At 36.0% G+C, this 12,113-nt stretch overlaps 1 protein-coding gene across 1 annotated transcript; it reads right to left on the bottom strand.

Annotated features, from left to right (window-relative positions):
* Positions 1-8,415: 8,415 nt before the first annotated feature.
* LOC148200359 (uncharacterized) lies at positions 8,416-11,847 on the bottom strand. Its single transcript, XM_088112915.1, has 7 exons — positions 11,646-11,847; positions 11,379-11,570; positions 11,067-11,279; positions 10,521-10,588; positions 9,464-9,620; positions 8,949-9,373; positions 8,416-8,868 (listed from the first exon to the last, which is right to left on the bottom strand). The coding sequence occupies exons 1-7, from the start codon at positions 11,845-11,847 to the stop codon at positions 8,416-8,418; spliced, it is 1,710 nt and encodes a 569-aa protein (XP_087969041.1).
* Between the last annotated feature and the right edge of the window lie 266 nt (positions 11,848-12,113).

The raw sequence follows: 12,113 nt of genomic DNA, 5'->3' as shown, positions 1-12,113 counted from the left end.
GCGTTTGTTTGCGAATCCCAAAGATGCTAAAAATCTTAGATGGCATGCAGATGAGAGAAAAATTGACGGGCTGCTTCGTCATCCAGCTGATTCAAAGCAATGGAAAAATATTGATCGACAATTCCCCGAATTTGGTAAAGAGTGTAGAAATCTTAGGCTTGGTTTAGCCACTGATGGAATGAACCCATTTGGTAATCTGAGTACCAATCACAGTTGTTGGCCAGTTATATTGATAATTTACAACTTATCTCCTGCATTGTGCATGAAGAGGAAGTACATGATGTTGTCTATGATGATATCTGGTCCAAAGCAGCCTGGAAATGACATAGATGTTTATCTAAGTCCACTAGTTGAAGACTTGAAGGTTTTGTGGGTTGATGGGGTTGAAATATTTGATGCATTCGCTTCAGAGACTTTTATGATGCGTGCAATGTTATTTTGCACCATTAATGACTTTCCTGCTTATGGTAATTTGTCAGGATACAATGTCAAGGGTCATAAAGCGTGTCCTATATGTGAAGAAAACACTGCAGCTCATCAATTGAAACATGGAAGAAAGACGGTGTATCTGCGTCATCGGAGATTTCTAAAACGTAATCATCCATATCGAAGGTTAAAAAAAGCATTCAATGGAGATCAAGAGAGGGACGAAGCACCAAATCCACTTACTGGCCTTGAAGTTCTTGAAAAAGTTAATAAAATACATCAGGTATTTGGGAAAACATCGAAGAAGTCATCTGTAACGACCCCTTGGAAGAAGAAATCAATATTCTTTGATCTTCCATATTGGTCAAAGTTAGATGTTCGACATTGCATAGATGTGATGCATGTAGAAAAGAATGTGTGTGATAGCTTGATTGGTACATTACTCAACATTCAGGGAAAGACAAAAGATGGAGTGAATGCTCGTTTGGATTTGGTTGACATGAATATCCGAGAAGAGTTGGCACCCAAGGAGATTGGTAAACGTACTTATTTGCCCCCTTCATGTTACACAATGTCTAGACAAGAGAAGATAAGTTTTTGTGTATGTTTAAAGAGTATCAAAGTACCACAAGGATACTCTTCAAATATGAAGAGTTTAGTGTCAATGCAGGACTTAAAGCTTGTTGGCATGAAGTCTCACGATTGTCACGTCTTAATGCAACAGTTGTTACCGGTGGCTATTCGTGGAATTTTGCCCAAAAATGTTAGGCACACCATAAACAGGTTGTGTTCATTTTTCTCGTCAATATGTAGTAAAGCCATCGATCCTACAAAGTTAGATGAACTTCAAGGCGAGATTGTTATCATCTTGTGTCAACTAGAGATGTTTTTCCCTCCATCTTTTTTTGACATCATGGTACATTTACTTGTTCATTTGGTTAGAGAAATCAAGTTGTGCGGACCGGTATACTTAAGATGGATGTATCCTATTGAGCGTTATATGAAGATTTTGAAAGGGTACGTTAAAAATCCATATCGTCCTGAAGGTTCGATGATTGAAAGGTATATTGCTGAAGAAAGTATCGAGTTTTGTTCAGATTACATGACATCAACGAATCCAATAGGAGTTCCTCGCACAGCATGGTTGAATAAATTTTCTACAAGTAAAAGCATCCGAGGTGTCAATGTGGTGACAAAAGATCGCGAAGAATTGTTGCAAGCGCATCTTTATATATTGAACAACACAGATGAGGTGATCCCTTTTTTGGAAGCACACAAAGCCATTGTTAAGAATAAAAATCCAAGACAATCAGAGAAATGGCAATTGATGGAGCATAACAAAACATTTATGTCTTGGTTCAAATCTGAAATTGACAAAGAGCCACATTCTTCTGAAACTTTATTGTGGCTTGCAAATGGTTTGAAGTTTGATGTCGTGTGTTGTACAGGTTATGAAGTCAATAATTGCACATTCTATACGAAGACTTTGGATGATAAAAGCACAGTACAAAATAGTGGAGTCAGTTTAGAAGCTGAGTCACTTCAATTTTCCACATCAAAAGATCAATCTCCTGTACTTGGATCAATGAGATATTATGGTATAATAGAAGAGATATGGGAGGTTGATTACACCAAGTTTTCTGTTCCATTATTCAAGTGTAAGTGGTTTGACAATAAGAGTGGTGTGAAAATAGATGACTCGGGTATGACACTGGTTGATTTTCGCAAGGTGGGTTATCGAGACGAACCGTTTATCATGGTACATCAAGCATCTCAAGCTTTTTATGTCAAAGATCCTGCGTCTGACCATTGGTATGTTGCTCTTCAAGGCAAAAAACAAATTGAAGTTAACGAAGACAATCTGATTAATATTGATATTGCTGACAACCATTCATTTCAAACTACAACAAATTTGGATGACCAATCTGTAGTTGACGATGATGTACATGCAATTCGGTCAGATCATGATGAGGGAATATACATATGATGAATCCATATCTTTATGTATGTATTTTCAATTTCTGTACTATTACATGTTTTGTTAATTTATAAAGAAAATTTAATGTTGTTATTTATTTTGACAGATATATGGCTGATCATCCACATTCTTCAGGGGATGAGGCTCCCCCAACCAGATCCACTAGAGGACCCACTAGGATGAAACAACTATTAATTAGGAAAAATAGTGGTGAAAGAACTCCGGTGAATGTGAATGTCACCACGGGTGTGGCAACTGGCCCCCATGCAGATGACTTCCGATCATACCTTGGAGTAGTGGCACGTGATAGGATTAGCATTCTCATTCCATCTTTTGATCATGTGTCCGAGGGTGATCGGAACATTATTTGGCAAGATATATTGGTAAGTTAGTTAATAGCATTTGAATTAAAATTTGTTTATATTGATAATTTTGTACTAATACAACTTTATTATGTTTTTTTCAGATGACATTTGACATTCCAAATGTCCCAACACTTAGAAATAAGTGTTTGTCAACTGTTGCAGAAAATTTCAGAAACTTTAAAAGCAAGTTGACATCAAGGTACATCTTTGGACACCTTAAACATAAAAGTCCATGTAGTTCATATAAGTCCATTGATGAGGAGACTTGGCGGCTTTTTAAAGAGAGTCGGATGTCAGAGGAATGGCAGGTTAGTGTAGTTCATATTATTCAATTCCTCATTAACAAATATATATCATATGAACTGATTAATTAATGTGTATGTGACAGGCAATTAGAAGCAAAGCACAAGGAACAAGTGCTAAGAACAAAACCCCCACCTATTATCTCGTGGTGGGTATAGGAAGCTTGAGGAGAAAATCCTCAAGCAAAAGGCAGATGTTATACCACCATCTCAGAGTGGTAGCCCTCCTCAGCCTCCTTCTCCACCGTCTAGACATGAGAAATGGAAGTTGGCCCGTATGCGACCATCGGGCACCTACTCTTCCGACACTGCACGAGAGATTTCTGAAAAAATTGTAAGTTATCACTGTTCCTAAAATAATAAATATTGTCATTATACATACTACATTAAACTATTTAAAGAATAATGGTGTTTTGTAATGTTACAGGACGCCTTGGTTGAGCAGAGCTCCCAAGGCCAATTCACTCCAGAGGGTCGCCAGGATATTCTTGCTACTGCAATTGGACGACCTGAGCACCCTGGACGTGTACGTGCTGCAGGTCCTGGAGTAGGAATTACAGATTATTTTGGGAGCTCTTCTCGTCAGCCTTCATATTCATACAGCGATACACAAAGGATGACAGAAGAGATCACAAAAAAGGTCCGACAAGACCTTATGCAGGAGATCAGGGCCGAGGTGAGGGCTGAATTCCAGATGCTATACCAGGAGCAGTTTCAGAGCATGCGCCCGGTGCAGTCTCCTATAGAGGAACATGTTATCCCTCCCCCTCCCACAGGTAAACTTAATAAACATTAATGTGCAATTATTTCTATCTCTTGTATAATCTAACATTTACTCTGACAGGGAGAAGCGGCAAAGGAAGTTGTTCCGCATCAGCCATCCCAGAGGATGACATGGACGATGGTAGTCCATGTCTGCTATACATTTTAGAAGATACTGAGATGGTGCTGGTAGCTCGTGGAACAGAGTTTAGGTCAGCGACTGTATGTCATGGTATGCAACTATTAGAGGATGAGGTGAAGGTCTCAGTGGATGAAATGATCATGCCAGATGCCTCGGTTCCACTGTCCACGGAAGAGATTTTCACTGTGGAACAAGCATATAAGTCGTTTATCACTTGGCCTAAATTTTTGGTTAAACCAGTTTCTGACCCCTTGGTATGAAATTCTTCTTTACACTTCTCAATTTTAAAGGTTTTTGATGTCAAAACTTATCTTATCTTTTCATGTAACAACAGACGCAAGCACAACAGAAGATTCCTCTATCTGAGGATGACCCTCTTTCTTCATTGCATCTACTTGCTGACATCCTTGATGATAAGCCTTTGGAGGTTCAGTATGATGCTAATGTATTTGGGCATGGCTCTGAGGTCCCAATATACCTTAATAGCCAAGATGTCCGTGAGCTTGCGTCGGGAACACAAGAGTTGAATATTTCAATTATTCAACTATGGACGATGTAAGTCTATGACCAATTATTTATATATAAAATTGATTTATATATCAAGTATCCTTATATCAAAGTTAATTTTTGATTTCAGGTATATGTCTGGGGTCACTAATAAGTTGGGGCGTTCTGATGATTATGGATTCATTGATCCCCAATCAATTCATCAATCAAATGATTTTGAGCATATCAACATGAGTCTGATAAGCAGTTTTCGAAGGGGCAAGAAAATATACTTTTTGCCTTATATATCCGGGTAAGTGAACTTTGTTAACATAATAATGTTCCATATGTGATTTTAATATTTAATAGTTACGTTATTATGAATTTCAGGCGCCATTGGCAACTTCTTGTTATGTCTATGCAAGACAACTATGCTTTGTGGTTCTGCTCATTGCACAGGCCTCCTCCCACACAACTCAAACAAGCAATTGATTGGTAAGAACCTCAATGTTTGGACTTTCTTTGTTATATAACTGAATGCTAAAACCTTTTTTTATATACAATTCTATTCCAACAAGTATGATGATGGACGGGAGATCAATTGTTAATAGTAGAAAGATTGCTTGGATTTCTCTCAAGGTTTGACATATGCTAAAGTCATACTTTGTTATAATTGTTTTATAACAAATGTTATTCACTAACTATTATCAACTGTGATGATATATTGTAGTGTAACAGACAAAATGGGTCATATGAGTGTGGATACTATGTAATGTATTGGATGACCCATATGGTTCGTTCTCACATCACAAGTCGCTGGGAAACGGTAATATTTAACTTTAACAAATTTTGATTTTTTAACAAATGTTGAATTCATATACACTAATTAAAATGAATTGTCTTTTGCAGAGATTCAAGACTACTACACCAGTTCCTGAGAAGTCACTATTATTCATTAGGAACGCTGCTGCGAAGTATATAGTTAGATTATACAATAGCTCTTAGATTTAGATTTAAACAATGCATTTGATTAGATAGAATTTTCTTAGACTTTGTACTTTATTTGATGTTGAAATACATTTGAACATGTGTTTGTTATGTTGAAATTGAATTTCTGTACATGTTTTTATATGCAGGTCTGTTTTTGTGGTAGTGGATATCACAAAAACAGACCTGCAATTTTAAAAAACTGCAGGGGAATATGCCGCGGTTCTAACCACAACCGCGGTATATAATGATTCGTTTTTTTAAAAAACGAGACATATGGCCGCGGTTTTGACACTAACCGCGGCATATGCTTCACTCTTTTGCCGCGGTTGAACCGCGGCATATAGTGTCTTTTTTTTTTTTTTTTAAAAATGGCTTTAGGCCGCGGTTCCCTCGACAACTGCGGCATATTCCGCAACCTATATACCGCGGTTAGAACCGCGGCCTAAAGTGTCTGACTTACTACCGCGGCGGAATATGCCGCGGTTCAAGAACCGCGACGTATAGTGAAAATGAACCGCGGTAAAAGCCCCTCGCTGCACTAGTGACTGGTTGTCGCCGCTGCCTCCACCATTGGTTGCCGCTGCTACCTCCACTACTAGCCACCATGATAAAATTTGTTAGCCTATTGTTCCAAGTTGTTGCCTCTACTTCTCTCGCACGAACTCACTGTTTGTTGTCGTCATTGGCCGTTCGCCGTCGGCACCGGCTGTTCGTTACCGTCTTTGGCCGTTCGTCGCCACCTTTGACCATTCGTCACCGCCTTTGGTTGTTTCGTCGCCGCCTTCGTTGTCCCAGATAAAAAAGAAAAAAAATGATTTTGGAAGGCAAAAGTCCGCATTTTCTGAAAAAAAAAAAGGCATCTACCGCATTGGTTTGAAACCAATCAAGGCAAAAGACCCCCACATACTGCCTCGGTTCTGAACCAACTTTTTTGTCTCGCCTGTATATACCTCGGTTTAGGAACCGTTGCATATAGACGAATATAACCGGTGTCTATCCCTCACAACATACTCAAAATTTTTGCTTCTTTTTCACGGTGGTTAGATTTCTATCATAAAGAAAATATAAAAAATGGATATGCCTAAATTTAAACTCTAAGTCTATGCCAAAAATACATTATTTTCAAAATATGTTTAAAATTCCAATTATTTTGATTTAATCTTTCCTTTCCCCTATTCACATTAATTTCAATAATATACCCAAGATATAGCCAAGGTTCAAACACATAACCCTCAAGCTTCTCACAAACTCACCAAACCAAACAAAGTATCACATTTATCTTGTCATTCACATGTCCAACAGTAATTACAAGCAAATCTACGCACCACAATCCACAAGGAAATAAAAGAATTTTTTATAAATTACATTTTACAAAACAGTAAGCAAATTTTGTGGTGGAGAAGGAGAAACGATAATTACTAACAAATAATTACCGATAAATTTATAATCGTCAATAAATATTAACAACAGAATTACTAATAAATTTTAGTAGTCATTAATTTTGGATAGATTTTTTTCAATATGTCGATAAAATTAACCGTTGCTTTTCTTATAAGAAATTATTTTCTTTTACGTAAATAATTTTAGGGCCTGTCTCGACCGTCACCCTAGGTCGGTATGTCTTGACTATCGACCTAAGCCCCTCTGTCTCGATATTTGGCTTGAGATGATTGATTGTCTTGACATATCTCAATGCTTGGCCAACCTTAGCCCAAGTCAGCCCATCTCAAACATCAACTCAGGTCGACCATCATAACCTTCATTATGGATCGACCCATCTCAACCGTAAGTCTGATCTGGATTGTCTCGACCTTAGACCCGGGGAAAGGCATCTCGATCTTTGGCCCAACTCGGGTGAGTTCAATGTTTGGCCTAGCTTAGCCTAGGTCGACCCGTCTTGAACTTCGACATAGGTCGATCCACCTCTTCTTTTGGCCAAACCCATATTGATTGTTGGTATGTACCAGACCTCAAGCTTTGTTCCAATCTAGTCCCTCTTTACATTTGCCCCAAACCAGCTCATCTCAATCTTTGGGACGAGCTAGCGTGTCTTGATCTTCGGTTGGGGTCGGCCTGTCTCGATCCTTCGTTTGGTTTGACTTTTCTCGACTTTGGCTTGGATCGACCCATCTGGACCTTTAGTCTGAGCATACCCATTTCGATCTTCACCATGGGACAGTTCGCCTTAACCTTCGCCTTTGGATGGCCTGCACCAACCTTTTTCCTAGCTTGGATTGCCTCGACTTTCAGCTTGGCTATGCTCGTCTTGAATTTCAGCCCTGTAGTTGGGAGTTGAACTTATGATCTCCTCTTTTAACAAGCTCTAGCCATAAGAACTATAACGTCATTTAATCATAAATCACTTCGATAATATTAATAAGAACTTCATCCTATTCATTTATTCTACTAAAATTAATTATTTTTTCTAGGTCATACAATAATGATGGTTGATAAAATAGACACTAAAGTTCTCAGCGCTTTAGTAATTATCGTTGATAAATTACATTGACAATTGAACATTTTATAAATTACATTTTACAAAACAGTAAGCAATACTAACAAATAATTACCGATAAATTTATAATCGTCAATAAATATTAACAAAAAAATTACTAATAAATTTTAGTAGTCATTAATTTTGGATAGATTTTTTTCAATTTGTCGATAAAATTAACCGTTGCTTTTCTTCTAAGAAATTATTTTCTTTTACGTAAATAATTTTACTTTTAGCAATAGAATTTTTCCATTAATTTTGATATTTTCTTTTAGTGTTTATACATATATATATATATATATCGTATTTTTGTGACAAACAAATAAAAAGTAACCTCAAATATGCACGTATTATAAAAACTCTCTTCTCCCTTAAAAAACAAACAATAACCGTGTTTTGTTAACAACTGTTTCTCTTCTTATTGTTGTGTGAATCCAATACTTTTTCGTACACCAAGTGTTCTTGACAAGTTATATGATTATGTTTTCAAAACCAATCAAATTTTCCTTCTCACTTTCGTGAAGTTTAAACGCATCATTTCCTGGGTAGAGAGTATTTGCTTGAGGTGTTCTTTCGGCGAAAACCTTGCTCTTTAAGCAAGATTGTTCTTCTCTTTCTCTTAATATTTTATTCCCCACTCTTCTCTTGTCCACTTTTGCGCATCTTTTCCTTTCAAACGCATGTTCATGTGCTCTCGAGTTAACCATTTTCACATCTTTTGTCAAATAATCCTTAACATCACCATCTTTTGAAACTGCACCACGACCAAACTTCATAGTTAATGAGTTATTGGCGTCTCTAGTTTTCGAACTACAAGTCCTTGTATTTCTTGCATCTTTCAACATCTGTCCACTTTGAATCTTCGAGACAGCCCTTGAATGTGGCTTATTGTCTCTCTCCTTTGATGGCACCAGCAAATTTTCCTGCAAAAAGGAAAACTTGATTTACTTAGACTCAAATCAAAATCCAATGATAGTGTAAAAGGGATTCATGTACAACTAACCATATCAAAATATCCAATATTGGGTGATGGCATTCGGAGACCAGAAGGCTTCTCAGTTCTCGAAGCATCAAATGAAACATAGTTGCTTCCCTTTACCTCACTAAAAGTATTTGAACCAACGCTTTCAGTCACTGATGATGCAGAAGAGAACCAATCAATGGATGCTGAAGGTGATATGCAACAAAAGTTCTTTCCAACATATGAATAAGATTGGTGACAACACTCTTGGGGGATGTTTTTAACTGCTGAAAATTCAGGAGATGAGTGGCAAGAAGGGAGACTTTTGTAGAGTGAACATAATCCATTCGAAGAAGCACTCGTATCAGACTGAGAAATCACTGATGAAAGTTCCCAAGCGAGAGTAGAACAATTACAACATCTGCTGCAAGTCTTCAAGAGATTAGGTTTCTCAGTCAAACACTTTCCTGCAATAGTCCTTGCTTTAAATTCCATACAATGAAGGATATATAGTAAGAAAAGAATTATATATACTTGTCTTGCGTTTAGAAACCTACCACTTGCTTTGACAGTTTTGTTTCTCTCTTTGACTTCATTTGCAAACATAGGAATTCTTTTGGTGGGAGCTGGTGGGGCATTTCTTCTGACTCGACTTTGTATCTTTGGTGGCTTTAGATGTGATGAGAGATCAGATCTTCCACTTGGAGAAGAAAACTTTCACAAGTAGAAATATGTTAGTTTTGTGACTAGTAAAGGTAATCTTATGCATGCAAAGGCATACTTGACAATGAACTAGTGTTGTACTTTTGCAAAAATCAATGTTTTTATAAAGCAGTGTTGAATATTGTACATAACTTAGAATAAATAATAAAATATAGACGGATGCTAATTCTTTTTATCTTTTCATCCATTTACAAACTTTCTTAATGTGATCACTTCTAATCCATTGTCATATATCAGTATAAAACCTTAGTGAGCATAGTATGCTTCATTTAGCTCTGAGTATAACATGTTTCTGAAAGACAATTTCGTCACTTGGAAGAGTTAAAAATTATGAGAGTATCTCGTTATTAGAAACTGAATTTTACTCAAAGTGTATTCGAAGGATTTCAGATAAAAATAATATTAAATAATCTTAAAATAAAAATTGACAGTCCTATATAGAGTTGTACTTATGATAATAAGATAATTTTCATAAGCATAGTTCTGGTACAACAAGATCAAATAAGCATACTTAAATTTACACGCATTCTGTGAAAGATAATTTTGACATAAGTTTGATAGTCACAACTCATGTTCCTATGAGACTTCACTAAGAAACTTCGTCGGTTCATATAGTTTAAAATCTTATAATTAAGATGAAAATCTTCATTTTCCAACTTGAAGGTGAATTATAAATAGGAGATTATTAAAATTAAAATGTTCCAATATCTTTATACTTATTCGGCAAAAATATCTCTAAAATTTACAGTTTTATTTCAATTTAATTTTGTCCACAGAGAAATTTTTACTTGTGTAGAACATGAGAATACTTATGTTGACAATAGTTAATAAAAAAAATTATCTCTCTTCCCTTTGCAAGTATTTGCATCAACTGATAAAAATGTTCTTCACACAAATAATATTAGTGAAAGAACGAACCTTCAATTTGGGGACAGAATCCACATCCATCCTTTTTGTTGCTGAAAGTAACCAAAAGAAGTAATATAATTGATTAAAAATGGAATGCATGAATCATCCATCATTATTTGTTTTTCATATAATAATATATATATATATAGTTACTATCAAATGTGATAAAACTTAAAAGTAATATAAAGGGATAGATGAAGAGCAGATAAAACATTGACAATTACCAAATAAAACAATATTGTCTAATGCATTAAGGAAAATCAAAAGTATTTTTGACAGAACCTATATGCAAGAATGAAAAAAAAAATATTATTTAACACACTTAAATATTTTACCATCATTTCACACTATTCTTATTTATTTTTTACTCTCTTCTTTCTTAAAAAAATACAAAACTCTAAAGTGTGTCATAATATCATTTATAGAAGAATGGATCATGTCTTCGGGTAGGACCAGGTTCCTTCCATATACAGCCTACTAAATATGCAGGATACATAGACAACCTTTCTGTAAACAAATCATACTTACAAAAAACATGTTGAATATTTCTGCAACATGAATCAACCGTGTTCGATGATGGATGCACCGAAATCTCTTGGCTTGCTGATGATGATCCGTCATTGTCAATAGTAGGATTTGACTCGGATGAGATCCTTAGTTCTTCTATTAGAGGAAGCATACCCATTTCGGATTTCTTATGCCCTTTATTTAGAAGAGATAACTCCTCATGATTGAGAATTCCTGAGAAAGCAAAGTCCAAAAGTATAAACATCAAGAAAACGAAGCACACACTAAACAAGAAGAAGTAGAAGGTTCATATACAAATCATATCAAACACACCTTCACTTGTGAAAAAAGCACTGTCCCAAGCTAAACTCTTCCTTAAACTGAATCCATCAGTTACAGTTCTAATTTCAGGTTTCAGATTGTTGAAATGCAAATGCTGATCCTGCTCAGGTCTCAACATATCATAAGCATTCTCAGTTTGAAATGAATTTGAAGTACTGAACAACTCCTCCGGTTCTAGAATTCCTGAGGATGAATGAGGTGATGAGTATGAAAACAATGCAATTATTTCAACACATTTCCATTGACTATGAATTATACCAGAACTTGTTGAAAAGGAACTATCCCATGCCAAACTCTTTCGCAAATCATACTTCAGCTTATACTTTAAAGACTGAAGGTCCCTTTTCTCTATATGTGCTTCCTTCATATCCTCAGTTTCCCCATTGCTAAACACGTTAAAACCATCAAGCTTCTGTCTCATATCTGATTCTGCAGCAAATTCAAGTTTCAACATCTTCATTTATGGCAGCAAGAAATTCAAATACAGAATAGAAGCAACTATTTCAAGGTTTGTTTCTACATAGATTAGTTTCCAAAATATGGTGTGCTTGTCTCCAAGATAGTTTCTTTCTTAGTCAAACCTTTCTATTCTACTTTCATAAAAAATCTTCTTCCATGAAAAGATAGAGAATGATAAGCAAAGACAGTTTGCAGTTCAAAATATTTGAATGCTTTAAGGTGAAATCTTGATAACTATTCTTGAATAGAGAGAGAAAAATCCCAGAA

This window comes from Vigna umbellata, chromosome 4 (genome assembly GCF_029865625.1).
Source record: "Vigna umbellata cultivar VRB3 chromosome 4, Vumbellata_1.0, whole genome shotgun sequence".
In the NCBI taxonomy this organism is placed as follows: Eukaryota; Viridiplantae; Streptophyta; class Magnoliopsida; order Fabales; family Fabaceae; genus Vigna; species Vigna umbellata.
This window is presented reverse-complemented; position numbering and strand designations above follow the sequence as displayed.

What these genes read in the sequence shown, in the direction of transcription:
- LOC148200359 (XM_088112915.1), bottom strand. Translation starts at nt 11,847, where the DNA reads ATGAAGATGTTGAAACTTGAATTTGCTGCAGAATCAGATATGAGACAG. An exon ending in TTCCTTTTCAACAAGTTCTG is followed by an intron (nt 11,571 to 11,645) that starts GTATAATTCATA and finishes ATTCATCCTCAG; the next exon opens with GAATTCTAGAACCGGAGGAG. An exon ending in AAATATTCAACATGTTTTTT is followed by an intron (nt 10,589 to 11,066) that starts GTAAGTATGATT and finishes GGTTACTTTCAG; the next exon opens with CAACAAAAAGGATGGATGTG.